This window comes from Cariama cristata, unplaced genomic scaffold, assembly GCF_000690535.1.
Source record: "Cariama cristata isolate BGI_N322 unplaced genomic scaffold, ASM69053v1 scaffold36902, whole genome shotgun sequence".
In the NCBI taxonomy this organism is placed as follows: Eukaryota; Metazoa; Chordata; class Aves; order Cariamiformes; family Cariamidae; genus Cariama; species Cariama cristata.
The window spans coordinates 1-26,896 of record NW_009603885.1 but is presented as its reverse complement, the minus strand read 5'-3'; the positions used below and the strand labels follow the sequence as shown (position 1 = coordinate 26,896).

At 41.7% G+C, this 26,896-nt stretch overlaps 1 protein-coding gene across 1 annotated transcript; it reads left to right on the top strand.

Annotated features, from left to right (window-relative positions):
* The first annotated feature begins 13 nt into the window (after positions 1-13).
* MOGAT1 (monoacylglycerol O-acyltransferase 1) lies at positions 14-20,760 on the top strand. Its single transcript, XM_009695371.1, has 6 exons — positions 14-132; positions 10,321-10,499; positions 10,928-11,129; positions 13,668-13,842; positions 17,309-17,508; positions 20,597-20,760. The coding sequence occupies exons 1-6, from the start codon at positions 39-41 to the stop codon at positions 20,749-20,751; spliced, it is 1,005 nt and encodes a 334-aa protein (XP_009693673.1). The 5' UTR covers positions 14-38; the 3' UTR covers positions 20,752-20,760.
* The last annotated feature ends 6,136 nt before the right edge of the window (positions 20,761-26,896 follow it).

The window sequence follows — 26,896 nt, the reverse complement described above, 5'->3', positions numbered from 1 at the left end:
GGGTCCATGCCTCCCCGCGCTGCTCTCCCGCCGTCAGCATGAAGGTCGAGTTTGCCCCCATCAACATCCCCCTAAAGAGGAGGATGCAGACAGTCGCCGTGCTGCAGTGGATCTTCTCCTTCCTCCTGCTGGGTAACAGCCTTCCTCCTTCCTGCCCTTTCCCCAGAGAAAAAAGGGAAAGAATCGGCTCTTTCCTTAACCATTGTCAGCCGTGGGCATCGGTCTGTGTCACCCTGTGACTCCACGTGGGAGGAGAGGCAGCCGGGGGGCAAGCAGCTCCCTGGCTATCCCCGGGCAGGTCAAGAGCATTGCGCTTCTGGGCTTGGGCCTTTTCTTCCCTCAAAGTTCTGGATGGCTTTTTCTCTTTTCTGGGGTCTGTTTCTTTCTATGGGATCTTTTTCAAATACAATGTTGAAAAACAAGTGACAGTGTCTTTTCATTGAGAGGGCACCTAGGTTTTTTGACGACTAACAACTTTTTATTGAAAGTCGGCATAAAAGCTAATGCTGTTTTCACTACTGATTTTGTAAAATAACTTTATATACTGTAGTTCAATAAAATTCTCATTTAACTAGGTGACAAAAATTAGTAAGGATCAACAGTAAACTGGCTTAAATGCAGCCACTTCTGTAACTTTATGAAAAATGTCCTCTTTTGCTTTAAGAAAGTGTTCCTAGCAATTTGACTTGGTAAACTTTTTCCATTGATGATTCCTTTGTAGTAAATTTTCCTGATATCTTAATAGAATCCTATGACTAAACACCTGTTCACAGCAGCAAATCTTATTCTCATGTGTAGTTATCTTGAACTTGATAAAATGAGTCACTTGGTAAGGTAAGCTAAGCTGTAATTCTTTGGGACCAGATCATGGATTGTGTAAATTGGCAGGCGGTTATTGAATAGTCTGTGTGGAACAAAACTGTTCTGAGGTATAGAGCAACTGACTACCTGTGTGTTACTGGAAATGTTGGAATGCTTTATGGTCATCTGTGCTTCAGGACTTACAAGGAGAAAAGGGATGTGCACATATCTTCCTTGTTTATCTTGCAAATATAGTATCATTCAGATAGTGGTCTGATGTCTTTCAGACAATTTTTTTTTTTAGGTTGTTAGCCAGCACATAAAAGATCTGAGTATGTGGGGGAAGCATGGAGGTTATGAAGCACCTTCACAGATTTATCCTTAGCACTTGACTGTTTTGTTACCTCTAATTTATATGTGGCTGGACTATAAACAGTTCATGTTTGTGGCTATGTTGTAAATAGCCTGTGCTTTTAATTTTCTGTTACTGAATTAGATCTTGGCATATGCCATTATTCCAGTCTAATGATAATGCAATGGAAGTTCAGTGGCAGTGGAGGGAAACAGTTTTTTATCCTAGCCTGGTTGGTAACAACGCTGCTGCAGAAATTCACATCGTTCTGTGCTTACTAGAAGTATTCGGCCTGCAGAAAATCCAGTCTTGCTTGCAGTTCAGTGGGAGAAGTAGGCAGCTGTCTTCTGCAACTGGTGCTGCCTGGGAATAAATGTCAAGGAAAATCAACAAACAAGTGGCCTGATGGCTGATTACGTTGGATATAGCGAGTGCACATGATCATGAAAAAAATCTGTTTGCAAGAATGCTTGAATTTTGGTGGACAAATTGATTCTAATAATCATCTGCTTGTGCTTTCATGGGGATGTTTATCTTTAGAGCTATCCAAGGTGACCTTGGCATTTTGTAGGCGTATCCTTTCAGTCATAGGACAGTCCGAGTGATCGGGCCAAAAAGTTTTACTTAGCTTCAGGAAAATTCAAATGGCTGAATCCTAAATGGCTTAAAGAAGTGAAAAATGGGTTGGTTTCTGGCATTCTGGATTACCGTTATGTCTGGATTTTTTCAGTCTTTTTTTGAGCAGACGAAATGTGAAAGCATTATTTGTTTGTACGCTCTTGAATTCAAGAGAGACACTTTCAAATCATCAATGGGATGACTCTGTACAAGTAAAGTACTGTGTGAATTCATCACAGGATAGGTTGGAGGGGTAGGTTGTTGTTTGGGGGTTGGTGTATAGGTGGAACTAGTTTATACCAAGCAAGATCTTCTGTAGATTCAGTCTTTCTCATGTAACAATATCTGCATGTGAAAACAGGAACAGATAACACCATACTATAACTAATGAATCATGTTATAGATGTAGGGATTCTGTTTAGAGCAGTGAATAAGTAAGATCCTGGCTTACTTCCTAAAGTTGTCTGTCTACATATGTGGTGAGGTGGCATAGCTTAATAAAATGGACCAATAAGACTAAGAGATAAAGAAAGATAACTCTAAAAATTAGTGCCCTTAAAGACAAAACTGTATTGGGTAATTATATCCTTGAAATCTGGGAAGTGACATGTGAAAACATGATTTGGTACACAGAGTAAACTGTAAGGGGAACATGAGTCTATTACAACTTAGAATCCATAATGTGACTTGGATAGAAGGCTTTGAAAATCAAGCATTGATTTGATCTTCCTGGCTGAGACCCTTAAGAGTCGCTGAATTTAATATAAAAAGCACATTGTGTTGGTCTTTCCCCCTTGCTCTCCAGGTTTGCTTTGTTGTAACGCTGCATGGTTTCCTGAGACTGGATTTGATGACTGAAAACGCCCTCTTGCTTGTGTGACTAAAGGCTACTCACGAGTTGGCCTGAAATACATATATGCAATAGTTGTTGAAGACTGTGAATCTCGTCACCACTTGTAGAAAGAGCGAATCAGTCAACGAACACTAAGCAAATAGCTGCAGTAGCATGGTACAAACAAGAAGGTTCTGCTTCTTCGCACAGCGTACTGGCTGTGGGCTGGGTCTGCACCACAGATAGGTTGCTTCTGCTGTAGAGTGCAGGCAGAACAAGCATGCCTCTGCCTCAGAAGAGCTGTACAGATGTGCACAGAATTTCATTACGTACAAAAGGAACCTCTTTAAAATTCTGGGTGTAAGTTCCTGTGCTTTCCTGCTCTGTACTGCAAGCTGCCAAAGTTCGCCCTCGAGCAGAAAAGACAAGTTTTCATTGTAGCAGTGGTTCTTCTGTTAGTTATCCAGGGGCATGACACCAGAAGCAAAAATAAGTTCTGAAATACTGTGATCTGTGTCTAAGAGCTTCTGGATTATATGAGAGGAATGCCCATCTAAGTTTCCCACTGTATGTCAGCTGAAACTGCTGTATGGTTTTCTGTCTTATGTGCTCTAAGTGCAGCAGGCTAAAATAGTTTAGGTAAAGTTCCATGAAGAAAAGTGTTGTAAATAGGTTGGTTTCTTTTAAAAGGAGAGTGGTATCAGTCTGGAGTCTAGAAAACCAAAGCTATGAAAACTGAAAACCAGGAAACACTAAAATGATGCGGTTTCTTGCTGTATCAAGCAGAAATCCAAAACAGCTTCAGGCCGAAACATAATTTCAAGTTGTCAGTGTTTTACTGCTGAAACAGCAAATATATGAAGTTTTGCAATTTCAGAGTACCTATTTTGGAAAAAAAGCTGAAACAGACAATTTTTATAGATGTAGTTTTATGACTGTAATTACCGTTATTAGAGGTTCATCGGCTTGGCCAGGGACTGACAGTCCTAGGGGAGGTCTGGCCCTGTTCCGAGCTCGTGCAGCTCCCACATCGTGTCCGCCTGTGAAGCTGTGTGCTGGTACCTCCTTGTAATCTCTCTGTGCCGTTGTCCAGGCCAACACCAGGCAGAAAGTCATCTGGAGAAATGAAATCTCCAAGCCTGTAAGTGCTGCTGGACCGACTTGGGGCGGGAGCAAAGGGGTTACAATGCTCATTTTTGTACTGTAGGGTTCACGGTACACATACACAAAAGAAATTGTTACTCTCCCTGAATGCAACAAATGTCCCTGGCGTTTAGCATGAAATCTTTGTTTTTAAGCTTGGAAATATTTTTCTTAAGAACTTCGACTGAATTAATTTTGCTGCAGTTAATAGTATGTCTCTTAGGAACCAGTGTAGGTTTTCTGTTTCTCGCACAGTAATTGAGCAGTGATTTACCCTTGGTATGTAAGCGTGCTGCAGCGGTGGGATGTGTGCCTCAGTACTGCACATCTGTGAGTGAGGTTCAGTTTGTATCATGAGGTGATCAGTACCTAGGCAGGAGGTAGATCAAAGGGTTCTTTTAAAGGCAAAACAATTCAAACAAGGAAAAAAAATTAGATTTGGGTGAAGTGCTGCTTTGCAGGTGCCTTAGCCTTTTTGTTTTTTTTTCCCTCTGTAATGTACGCAAATCAAATGACAGCATTTTGGAGAAAATAGAGCTGGAAGGTGAGTCAGTGAGCTGCTCCTCTGCCAACTTCTGTGCATGTGATGTGAAAAAGAGTGGAATTTGAGCATGTACAAAATCAAATGCAGAACTAGGTAACTTAGGTGGAGTGATGGTGTCTTGGTCGAGACAATGAGAGATGGAAATGAAAGAGCGCTTGACACTCTGACAAGGATACCAGGATTTTGTTTTGAGACAAGGTGCTGGTAGGGGAGAACAGTGCATCTTCTGTGGCTCACTTTCTAGGTCCAGCAGTGGCGTGCTGGTCTTCTTCTTACTGGGGGACCTAAGAAGTGACTGTTGTGCATGCACCCATGTGTTTATTTGCAAAATACTTAGTAATACAAAATCAGTACATAATAAAAGGTATACTTTAATATGGATGAAGCCACAAAATAATATACTAAAGACATTGGTGTGTATTAAAGTACATCCTGTTCTCTAGTGACTAAACTTCTATGCATGTAGGATGAAGCACTCTGTTAATTGAACTTGGCTGGAGACAGTTTTGAGTTGTGGATCTCGCTTCCCCAAAAGAATAGAAACAATGAGACATTTGCCAGACAGTGAGATATTGCTGCTGGAATAAGAAGTGACTTGTGTGTTGAGAAAGCAGATGTCGGTGTAATGTGCTAAAGCAAAAAATAACCTTTTCCTCAAACATGTTTTGTTATCTGGTGATAATTTAATTCATCAGCTGTAGCTGGCTGGTCTCATTCTTCCTCATAGCCTTTTAAAAAATACTCTCTTTTGATACTTAAGAAAACTCAGCTAAGCTCTGTGAGCCTTTCCTAGCAAGCTGGCTGGTATTGCTACTTGTTTTTGTCAGCCTATATTCCTCTATATATGAAGCTTATTGCTGACCCACGGGTAGGGACTGATGTGTGATCACAGAGAATAACAGGGTACTTACTGATGCCAGACTGACGAGTATTTCTAGGAATGCTACCTCTGTTGCCTACATCTTGGGGAGGGAATGTAACCATGTCTCTGTGTATATTTCTATCTAGATAATAGGAAGAGAAAAATGACTGTGGTGCATCAGGCTGTGAACATAACTGATAGTGGATGCCTAAGGAGAAATAAAAGAAACTGGAAATATGTTGACTAAATTTGGCATGCTGTCTTTGGATTTGATAATTAGTAACTTGGGGTTTTACTGTATCCAGAGCACTCTATCTACAAGTCAATAGTGCCTAATGCTCCGTATCTCTAGTTTATCAGTATTTGCCAATGGAAGGCCTGCTTGCTGGGGAACTGGGACCAAATTCCAGAGTAAACAAGCCTCCAAACCTTGGCATCTGAGAGTTTGTATTTGCTATCACAGTGATGTTGAAATTCAGCTCCCTTGGTAGGAATGCTCAAATACCCTTGTGACTGGGGTTCCCAGTTGTGACCAATAAACTGACAAAGGACCTCCACTACAGGAGATCCACACGTATTCAACAAATGCTGACCTCTTTACCACCTCAGTCCTGGAGATGGCTACTAAATTGCAGTGGACTTCAACGATTTCCCAGTGCAGTTAGTTTAAATAAATTCCCAGTTTATTCTTTGCTGAGGAATCCATATCTGCCACGGGTAAAAAGTGACAGCAAGTTCCTGTGCTCCTGGTGGAAATCTGTATATTGACAGAATTCCACAGACTTGTAGGCTCTGAACAGGATAGTACTAATATTATGACTCCATTTTTAAAAAAGAGACTTTCTATGTAAAAGCTGCAGAGCAATATTCTACGGAGGCATGAAATTGCTTACTGTTGCCATGGCAGGTTGCCTTCTTTCAAGTGTTGCCTGTTGTCTCAGGTCTTCCTTTGGTGGCACTGTTGGGGCCCATTTGCTGTATGTGTTATTTAAATTTCTATCCCTTTCCTTATGATTTATAAATAATTTGGAAAGTATTTCCAGAAATTAAGGCTGATTTTTAAATTATTTTTTTCTTTTCCCCTAATGAAAGAATCCACTCAGCAGGGAAAATAATTTTTTTAATGCCAAAATCAACTTATGAGTGGTACTTTGAGGGATAATAGAGAGGAGCAAATGTTCATTAGGGATCAAAACATTACTGTGCAATTCTCCTTGTGTGTTCCCTCCAGTGTTCTGTTCCTCAGGCACCCAGCTCACAGGCGTTGCCGCTCTGAAGACTGAAGGTGAGGAAAGGACTGTTCTGTTGTCAGTACCTCAACAGGGTTGTTGAAAAATATGCCATCTTTCATTTTTTTTTCCCCTGTGGCCATAGATCTAAGAAGTGAGCTTTTTCACCTAGCTTTGTGTATTGGTGTGCACATGTACTCATAAAGCCCAGAGAAGTACAATATTAAAATTCACGTCTCCACCTTTGTATTCACTAGAATGCCGGTGCGACAAAGATGTCCTGTTTATCACGTCCTTTGTGGGATCAGGTTCAAATTGCTGAACTCTGAAAGTCTCCAGCTCATTTAAGACATAGCAGCACAATGGGTTTAGAGAAAGCTTTGCTAAGGGCATGTGGGAAACAGCAGGAACTGGCTCGTAGTTCAGACGTGTCTGAGTTGTTGAGCAGTCCGGAGGTCTCAGTGCAAGCTGCTTTATGTGGCTTTATGGGGTACTATGGAGAGCCTGTAGTGCTGGTTGGATTGAGACAAGCACCCTGGCCACCTAGGATACACCTGTGCTGGCCCAACATGGTCTGTGACTGCTCTGGGATGAACGGGAGGCTTTTCTCTTAGTGGACAATTTTAGATTTGGTGGCCTTCACGATAGATATTACTCAAACATTTTTGACTCCTTAGTAACTGCAAATGCATTTGGAGCTTCTAATTGGCAGCATCACGTGTATTTCCTCAGCCAGTGTGCTGGTTTCCTACTTCCGATCTCTGTGGTATTTAACTATTTTATGAATTTGGTGCCCACAGTTGCAAACTCAGAGCCTATTTAATGAGTGAAGCATCAGATGTTCAAACATCATTGGGCAGGTTGGCTACCAGTGCTGCTAGCTAACACTGTACGTAATATTTTTCATCCATTTCTTGCAACAGATGAGTATCCACATGTTGTAAATGAGGAAATGGAGGGAAAGGGACTCGCCAATGTTGGCTGGCAAACAGGATGTTCAGAGTCCCGTGGCAGTGATTTGTCTTTTAATCCATATTTCCTGTTTCAATACACCGTAGAGATATTTTCAAAGCTTTAATTCAAGTTCAAGCAAAAAATTATGCTTACAGTGTGCACTGGAACTATATCCAAGGAGGCAATGATATAGTAAAGTGACAAATTCCAAGTTACCTTTTGCCTGGAATTTGTTTATGCGTTTAGGTAAAGTGGTTGCTATTTATTTACTCACTGTCTTCTCTGAAGGAGAAAACACTGGTTTTGTGTTTATAGGCTCACTGGTTTTGAGTCATGAGTGTTTAACTCATCTTGCAGGCTGTTAATGCGTTGAAATAATAAGGAGGTATGGTAAAAGGAATTTGCTTTGCATGTCTCATTGCAAATGCAATAATAAATTAGCTTTGTCCTACAAGATGCTGAGGTCCCCTTAGGAAGTGCTGACAGCATACTTATCTCCCTATACCTTACATGCATGCAGGAATGTGTTCTAGCTAAAGCAAAGCAGTGAGCTCGTTGATGTCGTGTATGTTTCTCCGAATAGTATTAAATACTGCTATCTGGTGCTTCTCACTGCTGATTTAATTAGCATTCACAGCAAGGATGCTTTGATCCAGAGCACCTTTCAGCTATTTGGCTAGGAAACTGATAGCAAAAAAAGCCATGTGATTCTGCACTGAGCCAAAAGTCCTTCTGAAAGGAAGGGTAGGAAATACAAATACTTACCAAATTTTACATAACAACTTGAAGTTAATTGATTTATGGCAATTAAAAAAAACTTCTCATACTTATTCAAACTTAGACCGTGAACGTTGGCATCCTGTCCAGATCAGCACTCCTAGAAATTTCTATAGTTTCAAGATCTCTTCTTCAAAAAATATGTAATGACTTTTCCTCAAAATATTTCTGTGCCCTGTCTTGAAGTGTTGCTGGTGTGGGATTCCCAGTGAGTTCTCCCTCCGGAGCAGTGGAATTGAGTGTCATCTTTCACCTGTGTTACTCATCCTGTGTTAACTATGTTCCCTAGAACTCATTGTTGCAGCTTTTGGGAGTTTTCCACGTTGACTTTGGAGGTCTATGGGCCTCAGTTAGCTGTGGTATTTTTCTAGAGCTCTTACTGAGGTGCTTCTCTGTGCAAGACCAGGGTTGCCTGTTTAAGCAGGAAGCAATGAGCTTCTGTACTGATGGTACTGAAAAATGGAGTATCCTTCAAAACAGTAGGTTTGATCCTGCTTCTGGTTTTGTTTATGGCTGTTCCCTTCTCCCTTCCTCAGAGCAAATGCAATTCATTATTTTTCTGCTCATTCCCTGCCAGAAATGGGAATGTTCATCTCTTTCTTTCCTACTTAATCTAACCAGCAGCTTTGCTTGCTCTGTCTGCTTCTGGATTCTGCAGTAGTTCTCAGTTACCCCATGACAATACATCTATATCTAGTCTGAAGGCACAGTCAAATTAGGCACAAGGGCAAGTTGGCTAAGTTCAGAAAAAATAAGTATTCGGGTTGGAGGAAACACAAGACTGCTCATAGGCCAAGTTAAGCTCTGAATTTCAGTAGCTCAAATCGTGCTTGGTAAGGGGAATCTGCAGAGGGGTTTCAACACCGAAGTAATCTCTCTCTTGAGTGAAGCTGATCTTAACTAGGATGAGTGGTTTTTACTGTTGGTCCATCTGCTTATTTAAAAGCTTTCAGTTCTGGTAGTATTTACATTGTGTTAGCCAAATTATTGCCTGAGATACTTCTGTGGTTTTTGTTGTTTGTTTGGTTTTTTTTTTTTTTGTTTTTTTGTTTTTTGTTTTTTTTTTTTTTTACTCTGCTCTATTTACTTATGTATTTAGCTCAGTATGTTTCACTGGTGTAACTCCTTTTAGGACGTAACAGGATATTGCCCTTATGAAAATCAGTCAATTGTGGGACATACAAAGTACTACTTCTGCTTTGTAAAATGTCACAGAAAAACGCCTGTTTCATACAACTCTGCCTGTTGAGACTTCCAGTGAGGACTGGGTCCTGTTTTGCTTGCCATTGTATAAATACACGATGGTAAAGCCCTGGCTCCCTTGCAAACCTGGAATTCAGCATCTGCTGAATTACTCTGATGCACGGGCGGGATGCGTTTTGTTCACAAGGTGTCAGAGCAAGGAGGCTGCAGGGCAGTGAGCCGTGGGTACTGCTGTACTGCGCTCCAGCCCATTCTGTCCATAGCTGCTTGTGTTGCTGCAAGAGTGCAAAATTCTGCAAGTCCTACAAAGATAAAGTTTCCAGAGGGGCTTTCCCTGATTAATTATTTCAGGGTTGAGCCCCAAAGTAACATATTGTGTTAATCAAACAACTTTTTCTGGATCTTTGAATTGTGTATAGTACACTTCCTATATATCATCATTGTAGCAGGATCTTACAGTTCTTAGTAAATGGGTCTGACAGTATCGGGACTTAAAATCGCTGTTGTCTTCCCATAGCACTTACAACTAGTCAACTTACAGTGACGCATTTAGAGGCTGAAGTTGAACCTCTTAGTGCTTTGGTCTTGTCTAGTGCATCTCCTTGGCCAGTCACAGAGCACTTTTCATGGGGAGAACTACCATCCCTATTTTGTAGGTAGAGAACTTAAGAAACAGAAAGGGAAAATGATTGCCCAACACCACTCTCTTTAGAAAAAAGATCTTGCTGTGGCCCCCTTTCCCCTCTTTCGTCTCCCAGCTCCCCTTCCTTCTTCTCGTTCACTGGAGCATCACATCTTTGTTAGCTCTTGCTGTTTCCTTTTGTTCAACTGTAGGTGAATTAGATACTCTCTATCAAACAAGCTAACTAAATAATAAGCTAACTTCAATTTGTATGCATTTTGAGTAGCATCTATAATAAAAATATCAGGGCTGGGAGTTCAAGATCTTAAAAGGAGACAGGTGCAGTTAATGCTTGCTATGGTTTCCTTTTTTGTCTCTTGTAGCAGAGTTTTGCTGTGGATTCTTTGTGGTCCTGATCCTGGGCAACTTCTGGTTCCTCGCTGTCCTGTACCTGCTGTGGCTCTACTGTGACTGGGAAACGCCATGCACAGGGGGCAGACGGTCCCAGTGGGTCAGAAGCTGGACTGTTTGGAAGTACTTTAGGGAATACTTTCCCATTCACGTGAGTAGAAGGTTTCTCACAGAACTGCAAACATTGGAACAGAGACAGCCTGAATAGCCATGAGTATGGACAAACGTCTAAGACTCATCTTTGGTAAAATTCTAATACTTACTCCAGGGTGAACTTAACTTTTTTTTAAAATATGGGAAGTCTGAGATTTAGTGACAAAAAGGGGCATGGGCTGATTTTCTACTTGGACTGTTGGGTAACAAGATAGTGCCTCAGCACAGTAAATGCTAGACATGATATCTTCAGACACATCTATTTAAATTTTGTCCAGCTGTAAAATGTGACAGTAGTTTAAAGTGCTCAGAAGGAAATGAATTGTCATCAGTTCTGTGCCCTGTCAATGTGCAATTTCCATACTTGTTTTTGAGAATCTTTCTGAGGTAAGTATTACAATGTCCTCCACTGTCTTTATTTTTCAGCTTATAAAAACTTCAGAACTGAATCCAAATCACAACTACTTACTTGGCTTTCACCCTCATGGGGTCCTGGTAGCTGGAGCCTTCGGAAACTTTTGCACTGGTCCAAGTTTTGAAAATTTATTTCCTGGGCTTACTCCGTATCTTCATATCATGCCCATCTGGTTTGGCTGTCCCTTCTTCAGAGAATACATAATGAGTGCTGGTAGGTAAAAGCAGAATGTCTCAGCTGTTGTTCCATGTTATAGCTTCTGCTTCAAATGTAGGGTCTGTTCCTGTACCTATAAATGGTAATTTCACTTCAGAAGGATCACTGTTGGTGCTAAATTAAACCTCTGTTTTATGATGAGCTGCTGTTGCAAAATAATTTGAAAGGTTTTAATAGTTTTGTTAAATTATATCACTGAGCTTTTTTTCTTTCTGAAAAAAATTGCTGTTTTTCCATTGAACTATGAGACAGCAGAACTGAGTACCAGTTATTTACAAGAAGAGAAGGGAATATTAATCTATAATGTTATTTAGTCATTGCATAGACACTTGTAAAACAAATTGAGGCTCATCTCTTCCCTGAAGTGCTTAAAGTCCTACTCATTACAAATATCTTTGTAGTCAGAAGTTAATTACCTGCTTCTGACTGAGGTCCCATATTGCAAATTTGTGTAATTTTAATGGAGATGTAAACTGTTAAAGACAGGAACTTTTTTTCCCCCCTCTGAGTAGCACTTATCATAGAGGGGTGATATTCATGACTGGTACTGCAGTAATAAAAATAACAAGCAATAAAGTTTGGGGAACAGAAGAATGTGTCATGAAATCAGGGCTAGTGTTCCCCCACAGTGGTTTAATACAGGAGTTGTTTTACTTAAATTCATTGAACTAGAGCATTTGAGTAAGTACAGTCTGGTGCACAAGGCTAGGTTTGGGAGACAGAAATCTAGCTCTTGTTCCTGACTGCAGCACAGCCACTGTGGTCTCAGATAAGCTATTCAGCTGCTCCATTTGTGGAAACATGTCTAGGATGTTGCTCAGATTAATATCAGAATTGCTTATCTGTGTATACTTTGACATACCAGAGAATGCCCTTCCATGCAAATGTTATTTCTGAGGGGATTCTTTCAGGCTTGCAAAGTTAAGGCATTGGCAGTGGTGGAAGATGACAATTAAGCATTGCCTAGCCTGGAAGTCAGCTTTACACGTTTTTGGTATCTTGACCCATAGGATCAAATATTTACCTGCTGATGAGAAATAACTTGAGTAAAAAGCATGCTAAAGAATAGTCAGCATTGTAGCTGCTAAACCAGAGAGGACCTTTGGTCTAATGCAGGTTATCAGTCAAATCATAAAAGACTTGCAAAATCTTCTGTGTACTGAAAGCCATGCTCCTAGCACATTGTTTCATCTCCGTCTTTTGCTCCCTGTCTGCGAGGCCTGCCAGGCTGCAGTTCTCGTCATAGGGAAGAGCCGTTGCAGCACTACCGAGCTGCTGTGTGAGCGAGCGAGGAGCAGTGCCCTGCACGCGGGCTGGCATCTTGACTTCAGCAGGGAGATAAATTTGTCCTGGGGAAAGGCAGTGGCTCTTGTTTTCTCTTCCAGAGAAAATACATGCCAATGGGTGAATGAGCATCACTCGAATTATTTGTGAGTCTCGGGTCAGCTGCATTTTTCAGGGTAACAGTGATTGTGAAGACATATATGGAAAATGGAAAGAGCTTTTTATTGAGGTCTGAACTTGCACCAGTAGCAAGCTATTCTTCTTGGTGGCCAGCTCTCAAAACTAGATCACAGTCATCTTCCCTTTCTTGTGAGATTTTAATAATCCACATTGTAATGTCCCTAATAGGAAAAAAAGCAAATGGGTAACAGAAGATGAAGTCTTTGCTTAGCATCCGAAAGAGCATGCTTTGATACTAGCCCTGTAAAAAACAACAACGCAAACTAAATTTGATCTCTAAATTGTCATTTAGAGTATATTAATTCAATACAATGTAGTTAAACATGGCTTCTGGGTAAATGGCACCACTGTGAGCCTTTGAAGTAAAACTTACAGCACAAAGGTCTAAGTCAATGTTAGAGGCTCGTACAGCAGTGTGCCTCTAATTAGAAGTATCAGGGTCAGCAGGAGTACCAGAAAAGCTTCATATATTCTGCTGTTTTAACCTAAATAGATTGATGAGTGCCAGGTCCTAGTTACTAGAGAATAAGCTGATGTAGTCATTAGGAATGGTACAAGTGAGCCTTTTCTGTTTCTTCTGATGCTGTCATGCCATTGCCTTGGATGGAGCTGCTGCTTTATAGCTTTGAAAAGAATGAAGGGGATCAGCTTGGTACTGTAGATGCATGTTTGAGTTAACAAGTCCTCTATTCATTCTTTTAAACCCTCTGTGCCTGTCTTTATATGCACCTGCTGTATAGCTTTAGCTGTTGCTTCTCAACAGTATCTGCTGCCATTCAACTCTTCTGTTCTCGGGAACAGAATCTGTCTGAGGGGGAGTTAAGTCTCTTCCCTGAAGATCTCAAAACTCCTGCGATAGGCAAACAGCATTTAGCTTATCAGTGTGAAATCAACGAACTTACGTAAGACCAAATCTGTTGCAGGGTGAGGGGGTTGAACTCAAATCTTTGAACCTTGTCCTGTGCTGTAATAATTCTGAAACATCATCTAGATATTTAAAAATATTTCTTAAATTCCACTTGACTTGTATGTGAAGATCCAGCGGTCACTCTTAAAATGTTTACTCTGAAGGAATGGTTTCTGCATCCAAGGAGAGCGTCTCATACGTGCTGAATAACGAAGGAGGCGGCCACGCATCCATCATTGTGATTGGAGGAGCAGAGGAATCTCTGAATGCACATCCTGGAAGTTTAACTTTGAATGTCCTCAAGAGGAAGGGCTTTATTAAAATGGCCTTGAAGCATGGGTAGGTTTCCCATCTGGGCTACTGTAGTAAACATGCTTTGAATACAGATTGATTCTCAAATATAGTTCATATTATATATAGTAAACTCGTAGAATTAGAATTTGAAAGAGTTACTTGTGTAAGAACGTGCAGATGTCTGGTGGAGGAGCCAGTCTGTCCACCTAGATCCAGTCTGGGAGTGTTGAAAACTCCCTTTGACTTTCATAATTTGTAAGCAGTAGGTGTTATTAGCATATCTTGGTGTTTTGTTTCAGTTGTTTTTTGCACTAGCAAAGAGTAAGAATTATGAAATAGTATTAGTAAACCCTGGCTGTTATTGCTGAGTGGCGCAGACATTCTGTTTTCTGTTCTGTAAATTGCAGTTAGATTACGATAGAATTTTCTTAGCCTTTTAAGCAAACAAAAAAAAAATTAGAAAGCTAGGTCCTGTTTTATTAAATCACTGAAAATTGTGGTCTAGGAAGGTTTGTTTTCACCTTTATTCTAAAGACATTTCTTTTGAAGATTGTTATCTGCAAAAGTAAGTTTCTGGGAATTTTTGGTGAAAATCTCAAGAAAAAATAGCTTACTTTTTACTATCAAGCAACCATCAGTGTGTAACTAAACAGAGATGGTATTAATATCTTTTGAGTGATTTACACAGTATAAACTATTGTGTTTGTTCCGGACTGGTGTAGATGTCTTGTACACTAGAAATATTGGAACCGATGACTTGTTCCTGCTAAGCCTTCTGAACAGTTCCCAGGATTATATATTGACATGCAAAGCAATGAGGAAAAAAATACTAGTCTTGAGAAATCTGTAACAGTTTTTAAAGCTAGTAACCAGGAAAAGGTGGTTTCTGAAAATAAGAGATCTCTGTTTTCACACAGGATGCTAAGGTCCGTTTTTTCTATAAACTATTCTATGTCAAAATTCCAAGAGGATTTCTTATAGATATCACTAGGAGTCTCATAAAGGACCTGTTCTCCGATAGAAAGTAACATTTTAGTCTAATTTGTACCCAGAAACAACATTTGTGTATTTAAATTAGGACCTCAGTGCCTAAATGAGTCTCTCTCAATTTCTGCTGAACTGCTGATTAATCCAGTGGGATCCTAAACACTATCAGTAGCTTTTATTTTTTAACCATAAAGTTTAGAAGAATATTTAGGGAGCTTTTTTTTTTTTCAGCATGTCCATAAATGTCTGATCTGTCAGATCATGAAGGTTGGTGTTTATCTGTCATCTATACTGATTTGGATTGAGAAATTAGATACACCTGTGCTTGTCGTGGCCTTGATTTCAAAAGCATCCTCAACACATAAGAAGATCAGGACACTTACAAAACACAGGAATGACTGCTTCTTTCCTTATGAAGTCCTTTGTTTCAAATGATGGTACTCCTCTTTCTTAAAGAGCCGTAGTTGTCTAGAGCCATCCACTATGGTGATAATGCCTGTCTCTGCCTGAGTGACTTGAAACCTACACCTTGTGCACGGTCACCTTAACCACCAGGCTACAAGTCATTCTGGGTCTGAGCACTGGCAAGAAAAACTGCTTCTACATGAAGTGTAGGAATCCTGACTTCATTTCCATACAGTAGGGCTGTGGGATAGTATGACTAACAGAGAGTTTGCAGCACTGTCGGCAGTCCTGAGCTCTTGCCCAAAGACTCTGCATCCAGTAATTGCTTCTGGTTTTAACATTTTGTTTCTAACAATTAACAAAATGTGAAAAAAGCTTCCAACTCCTGTGGAAATGAAAGGATAAGGGAGGCTTGTGGGATGCAGATGAGAAGAACCACCCACCATCAGTGCCTGCATATGATTCTGGTGCTTGTGATCCACGGCATCAAATACCAAGAGAGGAAGAGGCAACATAGAGACCAGGGGAAATGCGGAGACCCATGTTCTCTGGCCCTGGCTTCTATACTACCAGCACAGACAAGCTGTGGCTCCTAAGCTAGGAACTTGTCAAATCTGAATATGTCAGCAAAAATCCTCTGCATGAGATAGTAAAGATATCTGATACGAAGTGAGGAAATCCTAAAGACATGAAACAAATGATGAATCACCTAACTTATCTTTAGTTTCACAATCATCAGTTACTTATTTCTCTGTCCCAACCTCCTACATAGCATCTTGCAAAAGCCTTGGACAGATTAAAACAAATACCACAGTCTCAGCATACTATTGAACCACAAGATGTTCCTGTTTGTCTTAGTGTTGTAGTAAAAAGCGGAGTATTTACACAGCCACTGCATGTACCAGGCTTTCTGATATTTCCTTTACAGGTGTCTGGGTGATATATGCTCTATTTGAGAAAGAATCTTTGAGCAGACACTAATCAGAATAGTGAGTGGGAATGATAGTCTTTGGGGGTTGTCAGGGTTGAGAAGCTGTAAAAGCAGTTATTTTTTCTGTACAGATGGGTTTTGATTGTCTGCAGCACTTTCCAGCCAGCTCTGTCCTCAGTGCATCTTACTCAGGTGTTCAGCACTCTGCAGTCATTCATCCCGACAATATTACAGCTGCTATTTTACAGTAAGGCTTTTCTGAAAGGTAGTGTGGGCTGAATGGAGCTAAGATACAGAAACTAAAACTTAAGTAAAGCAAATAAAACACCTCTGTATCCTTCAGAGGCTTAGGATTACCCTGCTCTTTTTTCTTTAAACTCTATTTAATGAAACTAAGCATTAATCAAAAGGCCTACTGCAGTCAAGGTTTTTCATATAGCGGTGGTTTTGCCTGTTGGAGACAACTGCACTGATTCCGTCTGCTTAAGTAGTTTGTCCAGGTACTAGTCAGTGCCTTTCCTCCCAAGCTAATTCATGAACTCAATGAGAATTCATTAGGCTGTGCAGGAGCCAAAGTGAGTTAGTATAATTTCTGTGGGTAGGATTTGACCTCTAGTAATAATAGATTAAGGCTAGTGTGTTCAAAGAAGTCTGGAGGAAGCAGGATTTCACTGGGAATTGGACAGCAGAGCAATTTGGCATTGCACTTATGTCTGTAAGGATGTCTGGTTTTTATCATGGTTTTTGTGCTGAAATAAAGTGCATGCATTACTCCGGTCAAAAGGCAGAGGAAAGCCAAGATCTGGTTTTGACATCACCCAGCTGGGAGCATTATAAGGTTAGCAGTGAGGCTTCTTTGCTTGCCAAGAGAGAAAATGTAGTGGAACAAGGGTGGACTTGCTGAAATAGTGGTGGATAAGATCATACTTATAATTATGAACTGCCCAAAAGCTAGTTGCTAGTTGTATGCCAATCATTTTATTTATTTATTTATTTTAAACCCCAAACATCCAAGGCAGTCAAAAAGCAGCTGCATATCAGAAGAGATGAATGCCTGTTGCGGATGAAGTCTAGAGCTGCTGAAGCTTTCTGTGTTGGTTGTTGTGGAACCATTTCCACACTGCTGATGTGAACCACAGTGCAAGTGCAGCCTGATGTGGGATTCTCAGTGTGTTCATTGTTTTACAGGGCTCATCTGGTCCCAGTGTTTTCCTTTGGTGAAAATGAACTATTCAAGCAAGTTGCAAACCCCAAAGGTTCATGGCTCAGAAATGTACAGGAGAAGTTGCAAAAGATAATGGGGTTTGCTTTACCACTATTTCATGCTAGAGGAGTATTTCAATACAGTTTTGGCTTAATACCTTACAGGCAACCTATTCATACTGTTGGTAAGTTCCTTGTGCCTTTTCTAATGTTTTTGCAGATGTTTAGAAATGCGTAAGTGTGCTACTAATATCTGCAAATTTATAAATTTGTTCCAACAGAAACAGTTGGTTACTGTGCATCTAAAACAAGTATGTGAGGTTTAAAATAAATATTTCCTCTCCTTTAATTCCTGTCCTTCCCCAATTAAAAGGGGGGATTCTTTTCTCCCTTTCCCCTTTCTGTCCCAGGCCAAATCTTATTCTTCATTAGCAGTTAATCACAGGCTTCTGTCCTCAGTAGTCCTCAAAGAAACTCAAGGGTTGTCCAGTCTGTACCAGTGGGCTGCCACAGCTCTGCAGCTTTTGCTGTGGATTCTGCATGCTGCAGGTATTTTGTAAGATGCCCAGCACCTTCGTTTCTTAGAGAAGCAGCAGTCGGGTGTTCCAGCTGATGCATGGCCACTGCAGCAGTGCCCCAGGGCAAGGCTACTGGAAGGAGCTGGTGCAGTCCTGACCTGGTGCTCATCCGGACAGGGGGAGAGATGGAGGAGGAAAGGGAAAGGGTGCCTTGCTGCAGCTCTGCCACAGCCCTTCAGGCTGCTGCTTAGATGGCATTGCAGCTCCCTACAGTGTTTCCTTCCCTTTTATGTTTTTCCCCGTGGAAAGATCTGTTCATGTTTAAATGAAAGTGTGCATTCCATGTCAACAGGCAGTTTGGAAGAGTTTTTTCCCCCAAAAGCTTTCATCCCTGGTCATCTACTGTCACTGGAGTGTGGGACTGAATGTCTTTTGATTTTTAATGGTTTTAACTAGTGCTATTGACAGCCATACCTTTTAAAAAAAAAAAGGTGGTGCTGAGCATCATGCAAAGGCAATAGCTGTCTGTCTGTATATTTTGGATAAATAATTTTTGCCCCATTCTGAGCTAATAAAGCCTATTTCTAAAAAAAAGTAAATTGAGCTTTTCTGGTATTCCACAAGGGACATTTAAGAAGGTCCTCCCTTTATTGGAGGGATGATTTGATTTTAGTATGGAACAAATCAAAATGTTTAAGACAAAAATGTAGCTCTTTTTATGTTAAATTTCATGCAGATCTGTGTTTTATCAGTTAATATACTTAGATGTTTTGGAAAATACTTAACTTTTAAAACCCACATTGTGCAGAGGCAGGCTAAAGACATCACTTATTTTAAAGCCAAAAAGTTTTCAAAGCATTGGAATGAGAATGATGTATTTTCTGCAATTTTTCCTTGGCCTGATGACTTTGAGGCTGTTCTGAAGCTTAAAATGTCTTTTACCTTGAGGCAAATCTTCATCATTGTAATATTTACTGCAAGGGCAGAGATAGTCCATGGCTATAGCACAGGACTGCTAGAAATCAGCAAGACCAGAGTCTTGCAACAGAACTTGTTGTATGATCTCATTAAATCCCTTACCTTTGGTGTCTCTGTTTCCTCATGTTTGAAAACTATCCCATGTCCCTGCATTCATGGGAGGGTGTCTCAGTATGGCTCAACATGGCTTTGCAAGTGTTAGCTCAGCTCCTGAAAGCTGCAGAGTCACGTTGAGCTCCAGCCGAGCTGGTTAGCCTTGTTGACAATGTGGCTGGGTATCGGCAAGTTTCCTCCTGGTCCAGAAGCCATGGTTTCTAAAGCAAGAAGATGCAATTCAGCAAAACCAAGGTCTGTGAAGTCTGAGTGTTTTAGGCTTGACAAGTGAAGTACTTTTGTTTTTCCTGAAAGTTACTACTGCTTTTCAGAAACAGAATCAACTCTAAAATACCAAATTAAGCAGGTTGCTTAAAGCTGCACAGATAATTAGGAGGTGAGTGTAGTTTCCAATTCCACAAGAAATCTCCACTCTTAGGGGAAGAGTCTGCTGCAGAAGGGCTTGGGGGTTGTTTGGTGTTTCCAGTCATGATTCTGGAAATCCTGTATTGGATGTATATTGATCTTATGCCCTCTAAGGTATTGCTCAACCCAGGGCTGGTTTCCCACCCCTGGCCAGATAAAGTCTGAATTTCAGCACCATGTAGGGCTGGAGAGCTGTTGGCAGCTGAAGCTGAGCAGGAAAATGCAGAGCAGTCCCTTTGTGGTTCTGGCTAGACTGCCCTTTCCTTCAATCAACACTATCCAATTTGAAGTGGCAACATCTGTTGAAAGGGATTTTCAGGTGCCTTTGTAAAAGCTCCTGGGGGATGCTTTTAATTCTCTACTTTTCTACAGACTTCCTCTGTAATCTCGCTTGGGTCTTTTAAGCTCTCAGTGCCTCCAATGCAAGAACAGCTGTCAAAATCTGTAGTGATTGAACTACACAAGGAAGACTGAGATCATGGGAAGCTTCTCTTAGCATATCTCAGGTTTTTTAGCCATAGCTTTTTGTGGAGGAGGAGGCTGCCCTCTGGACTTCAGTGGAATTACCTCCCATGCTCCCTCTTGCTCTCACTCCAGCAGAGCAGGTAGCAGACTTTGCGCAGTGCCTGGAGAACGTTTTGGTTGGAATGATATTTGTGGGCAATGGATGGTTCAGAAAGACCTTACAGGGTTTGGGGGTTTTACGTGCCACCACTCCCTAGGCTGAGGTAGCCAACAACGTTTCTGGCGCTGGTGCAGCAATACCCATTTTGAATAAATCAGAAGAGACCTGTATTTCCTTCAGGCCTGTTCATGTGGCTGTGTGGTTGAGGGCACCCCTGTCCTCTTAGGCATGTCCCTCGCATTGGACACCTTTAGTATTCAGATCAGAACAGAAGAAGGTGAGAAGGTACATTTTTTAAATGCTATTTTGAACTTGTGGAGTACTGCCCCGATGGCAAGACAGCACATAGCCCATGGGATTGTATGTTGAAGTGTAAACTGCTCCTTCAAGTTAAAGCTTAACCCCCTTCTCATTTGCTCTTTTGCTGCCAAACTGAAATGATGGGGTTTTAAATTCATTTTATCTGAACTTGAGCAAAAGGAAGTGGAGAACCAGATCCAGGGCAAGAGAATTGTGCTGTGATTCTGCCACCTCGCTGGGAGCTGTGGTGGATCCCTTACAGGAGGGAGAACAGTTCTACTTAAAAAAAGATATATCAATGAAGCTAATGCTGCTGTTGTGTTTGATTTACAGTGGGAAGCCCCATCCCTGTAAAACGGAACTTGAACCCTACCACTGAAGAGATAGAACAGCTACATGCATTGTATCTGCAGAAACTAAGAAAATTATTTGAAGAACACAAAAGAAATTATGGGATCCCTGAGCATAAATCTCTCATCTTCGAGTAGCAAATTACAATTTGTAATTCCAAATCTCATGGAAAAAAACAGTGTACGCTGAAAGATGTCTTTCTTGCAATCTGTAATTATCCGTGTGTATCCGTGTGTAAGGAATAATTTTAAGAAGGAATTATTAGATGATTTATAATCGTTGGGCGGGGAGGTGGGGGGAGGCGGGTCATCCTTAGGTGTGAGTGTCAAAGCCAGTGCTGTTTTGAGTTGTCCTTTTAGGTTCATCCATACCAGAAATACTAGTGAGAGTATCCACACAGATGTTCTTACCACCATGGTACCTAACCGTAGCTTGAGCAGAGGAAATTGCCCCAGCATGAGATCATGAGCAGGAAAAGTATAAACCCGAGAAGTCTTTGATTAGAAGTTGAGAGACTTACCAGCATGTATCAAACATGACATCAGGTTGTTCTCTGAATATCAGAAAACCCTACTGCTCTTCCATGGAAATGAAAGTATATGTTTTCAGCAGATGGCTGTTATAAGCCATTTATATGTGAATTCAAGAATAAATAGGAGCATTCTGCCCTGAACAGGATTATCAGCAAAAGTGGTTTGTCCAAGTGATGGAGCAGGGCAAACCTGCTGTTTGGAGGAGAACAGTGTGTTAAGTTTTCTGTGTGCATGTATATGCTGAGTGGTGGGAAGCACTGGCCTATGGGACTTTTTTGGGCAAGCTTTGGATTGTCAGTTTGGAAGATGAAGCAGCTTTGTTTGGTAGTTCCAGCCTCAGAGGAGATGAGCAGACACAGGACAAGAGAAGCGTACCGAGGAAGCTAGTGGGGGAATCACGTGAACTTTATATCTTGTGCACATTAAAAATGATCATATGCCAAGTACTTGTGTGGAAGGAAGGGGAGCCCAGTTTGTTCAGTCTACTTCTGAAACTTCACCAAGAAAAGTTTAATTGATGCATGCTTTTTTCTTCCCCACTGGTAGATGTGGGGAAGTATGTGGAAAGCTGTGCTGCAGTGTGACACAGCTGTAATTGCCAAGGCAGTGTGAGCACAGCTCCAGGGTGCAGTAGGTTAAGAGGATGCTTTGTATACAAACATGTGCCTAAATTTGAGGGAAAGTTTATCCTAAATGTGGATATCCATTTAAGAAAAGAAAAAGAATCTTAGTCAAACTCTTTTTCAGTTAAAATGCGTAGGTCTTGGAGATGATGGTGTGTGAAGAGAATTATAGTGTATTACTGAATTTTTTACAAGATAAATCCTTGTATTTGTAAATGCTTTCTATCTGCACATGGACTCTACAGATCTGGTTTTATTGAAGAGTTTGGTTTGCTTTAAGCAGTTTTGCTGCATGAACATTACATCAGTTAGGTGCTCTGGCAGGACATGCACAGGCTTGTCAGGCAGCCTGGGGCATCTGCAGCTGGGCGAGTTCAGCACTGGAGTGCTCCAGGAATAGCAGCACTGGCTCCATAAAGGCACTGGACACATTGTGTGCTTACTGGGCTGGAGTATCCTTAGAAGAAACACAGTTGGGACTTTGGGGAAAAAAGATAAAACTCTGGAAAGAAAAAATCTTAGCAAGATGAAAGTGTTTAAAGAGAAGAATGGAAGTAGCTCCACTCCTATGGAGTGGACTCCTAACGAACCAGAGCCTCAAAGGCAAATAAGTATTTGGCAGGCAGAGCGGATGTATGTTGATCTGTTGTGCTTCAAAAAAACCTCCAGCAAGAAGTTGGCTTCCTTAGAGCGCTGTTCTTTCTAGTGCCTATCTGTCATTCAGATGTGACCAGTGCAGAACCAGTGAATCCTGCTCTTGCTTTCTCTAGGATGACAGATGTCTTTCTGGGAGCCAGGGCTGGAATTCGGCATGCCTAAGGAAGTAGCCCCCTGTTCCCTGACAGACTGTTGTTAATGTGCCCACAATTCACCTCTGCTCTACTTGAGCTTGCTTCATGCCATGTGTGCTTGCCCTCCCTTCCGATGCTTTTGCTGCCTGATGATGACTGGTGTAAACATCTTTCTTCCTCACTCTGTCCATCTTTCCATGTGTTAAGATCTCTGAAGGACTATGCATACAAAATATTGAGTGGTGGCTTATCGTTCAGCAGAAATGGGTTTTAGGAGCAGGGCTTGAGAAGAGGAAGCACTGAGACTGTGCATGTTTAACATGAGCTTAAGATGAGGATTGTTTCAACTCTTGGAAGGGCACATGTCTGGGGAGGTCAAACACGGCAGGTTTGATACCTGGGAAGAGACCTCTAGGGCCCCAAGGATTGCAGTAAGTGATAAGCCATGAGTAGCCATTTTTGCTTAGCCAGCTGTGTGAAATTTCCTTTGGATTTGTTTTTTTGCTGCCTGCCCTGATAAGTAGTGCTGATTATTCATGAAAGAAGAATGTAGAGTCTGTGTCAGACTGTCCTTTCCTAGATCATCTGCTCTGATGAGGTATTTCCTCTCGTTCTTCATCTGCTTTTTTCCCATTACCTTAATGATATAGAAGCTCAGGATGTAAATTTAAAAGCATTAGTGTTGGGTTGAGGATGGGAAGTAACAATGAATTGTTGTTGATCAAATTAGCCAAAATGTCTAGGGAATATGCGGATACTGATTTTGGGGCAGTATCTGCTCCAGAGGGTACCCTACAAACAGGCTTACCTCTGAATTCCATGAGAAAATTTTCTTTGGGCTCTGACTACCATCCGTAACTGGCACAGGTAGCACAAATAGGGATTGTGTTACTGTGACTACTGGTATTTTCATTGCTTTGTAACACAGGAAGAGGGAAGAAAAAAACCCCAACCCTAAATCTCCAAGCTACTTAAATATATATTGTTACTCAATAATGGCTGCATATTGCTTATGATGGTCCTTCCAAACTACCTTTTATTAACAAATTGTCTAGTGTATCTAGGACTATTTTAAAATAGAATATCAGTCTCTAAGCCTGATAGGCATGGCATCATCTAAAATATTTCCCTCTGTGTTAGCGTGTGGATTTGTAAAACAGCCCTGCAATACTGAGCCTAAAGGCCAGAGCCCTGGGAGCTGTAGGCCCGTTGTGGCTAGCGCAGGCACCGTTCCTACCGCTGCTGCAGCCACGAGGAGGCTTCCCCTGTTAGAGAAAGTGTTAACGCAGTCTTCAGTTGCAGTTCATGCTTGACAAAGCAAGGGCAAGCAGCTAGTGGGAATGGTGACACCCCTTCCCCCAGCTGTGATGAGAAGAATCGGGTAGTGCTCAGATTTCTGGTGGGATGTCTGCGCTTACTGGGGCCTGCTTCGTGGTGTGTTTCTCTTTGTGCCGATTCACGACACGGGTAATCCCAGGGGAGGTGGTCATCTGTCAACAAGATAGATGCTCTGCCTCTGGGCCATGCGAACACTGCCGCCCCAATGTGCTCAAGATGCCAGTGCCTGCCTGTTCCCTCGCGGGTGAACATCTCTTTGCCAGATTTTGTTTACAGGAAGTCAATCCTCAAGAATTTTTACTTTGTGAACTACAAAGCATATTTTGCACTTTTTAACTTTTTATGGTACCTGTAAAATATGAATGTCGATGGTTTCAATGATAGCCGTGGCAAGGAGGTGTGAGATAATAAAGGTTTGTACCAAAGTGTGCTTGTGTTGACTGGAATTCAAATATGCATCACTGCTGTTGGGTAGGGGCTTCACCCCTCAGACGCCTGACTGAACTCCGGTCATATTAGACTGCCTATAAGGCCATGGTCATAACGTGCTGAGGAACCGGGGGGGGCAGGGAAGATGGATGGATGGATTGCTGCAGTCTCCTGAGAGATCACCTGAAGCCAGGTTCCTGCTGGCGGTCCCAAAGGCTCTGAGGAAGAAGCAATCCGCAGGGGGCAAGGGCTGGGCTGCCGCAGCCCACAGCCGGGAACGCAGTGCCGAGGGGCGCAGCAGGGAGGACGGAGCACAGGAGGGTGGGCGACTCCTCGGAGGAGCTGGTGAAGTAACAGCTTTTGAAGTTGAATTCAACTTCAGGATAAGTTGGAATTTTAAGTGAAATTTGCATCACAGAGTCCAAGTCTTAGTATCTGTACCCTAGAAAGAACAAACCCTGCAGGGCCTCCGCTTAACTCTAGGAAGTGGGCAACTAAATAGCTGCTTGGGGTAGAAAAGTGTTGCATTTGTCTCTTGGGAAGATGAAAACCAGCCACCTTAAAACAGTGATGTATTTTAGGGTTTTTTTTAAGTATGGCAATGTTTATACTAACAGCTGCAGTGACAAGTATGAATTCCCAAGTCTGGGAAAGGCTCATTGTGTTTTGTTACCATTTTAATACTTTGTGGAACGATCCTACCTTGCAGCTCAGTATACTATAAAGGGGAAACTTTGATAAAAAGTAAAGTGGCCTTGGATTGCTTTGAAATAGTCTCATTATACTGCGTGTGTGCAAATGGGAGGTGTGTCACGGTTTATCAATGGATCAACACCACATCCTGGTTTTGCTGAAATGCTAAAAAGTAGCAAGTTAAACCTGTAAAGGAAGAAATGGAGAAAAATGAGGAATGGAGAGAACTGAATCTTCACGCTTCTCAAAGTGTTGCAGCAATGCTAATCCTGATGACAATTGCTTGTGACAGGTAAGTGGCGTTACCTCCATAGCCAAGTAGTTGACTCGGAAGGGAACTGGGTGGCCTGAAGGATGTAGATGGTTTTTCAGCTGATGTTTCTTAAGGTTAGTATTGGGTTTGTGTCAGCTGAGCTGCTGGAGCAGTGCCTGTATTGCAGATCCCAGCAGCGCCTTCTCTTTTCTCAGTTTAATGGACAGAACAGAGCTGTAGAAAAGGAAGAGGAGAAGAGAAAAAAAGAGGAAATTCATTTACGTAATGTAGTCATATGCTGGAGAAATATATCCATCTAAAAAAGCAACTAAAAGGAGGTGAGGAACTATACCCTTTACGGTTGTCTTCCATAGCGTAACAGTAAGTTTCCCAGATAGTGCAAGCTTGGGAAGAGCCTTTTGCAGTGCAAAGAGGAAGCGGTTCCCTTGCAATGTGCTGGGATCGAGAAATACTTGTTGCCCTTGTACACTCGGTTTGGCCGACATCTAACCTGGCTTCTTGTCCATCTTGGACAGTAGTAGCTATCGCAGCTGTTAGCCAAATGACACCTTCTGTTCATGCAATGTATTTTCAGTTCAATTTCCTACTGACATGAATGGAGCTCTGGTGCTTTTTGAATGGCTATGATGAAATTTAATAAACAGACCAAGAAAGGGCCCGGCACGTTGGCTGTGAGCTTTTCTTGGCTAATCTGAATCGCCAGCCGTCTAATCTGTTCCTTCTGCAGTCAGTAAGCAGTATTTAAAATACAGAGAAAGCATAGGTTTGTTGACTGGAAAACGGGCATTCTCTCTAACTATTTGCAGAGCAGAGATTGTCCTGTAGAGACATGAACTATGTTTGCCTGGGGAAATTGCTTAGGACTAATTCTTAGACGTAATAATATGGATATATATGTGCTTTAAAATGCATTGAAGTAAAAGTCCACATGAAAACGGAACCTAGGTGTTTTATTTGTTGCTAAAATTTGTGCTATTTCTCTAAATTTGTTTGCTGCATAGGTACAAAGTAAAACCTAATTCTTCTATTTAAAGTCAGCATTTTTTTCATGATTTTTCCCAAATTACTCCTGCTCAGTAGAGGCCAACTTAAAGAAAGGGTCCAGTTAAAACAGGACAGTCTGTACTCCGTACCACTGTAGTTCTTGCAGAAGATGAGACAGGCTGGGCTCAACCATGCCTGTTTGCTCGAAGGAACCCCACACCCAGCGCAGAGCATCACTTACCACTGGTAGTTACTTATGCGTGACCTTAGTTCAGCTCTGGAAAAACACATTTCAGGTGAGGACGTTACTCACTACCCCAGGGGCTTGATCCTGAGGGGAAGCTGGTGGCCGTGGTACCCCCTCGGCAGCTGTGCAGCGCAGCTGGGTTCCAGACTGCCTCGGGCTGCAGGAAGAGGGCTCAGCTGCGTGGCTGGTGCGTGGTGACCCCCCCCCTGCCACACCGATATGGGCGTGCTCTGGTAAATGCATATGGTCTGGTAAACTATGGCTCTGCTGTTCAAAAGTAGCATTTTTCGTAAGCGACTTAGTGTGGGCTTTTTTAACAGTTTCAAAAAAGGTGGGAAACCCTCGATGGGAAGAAGGGAAGGGAAGGGAA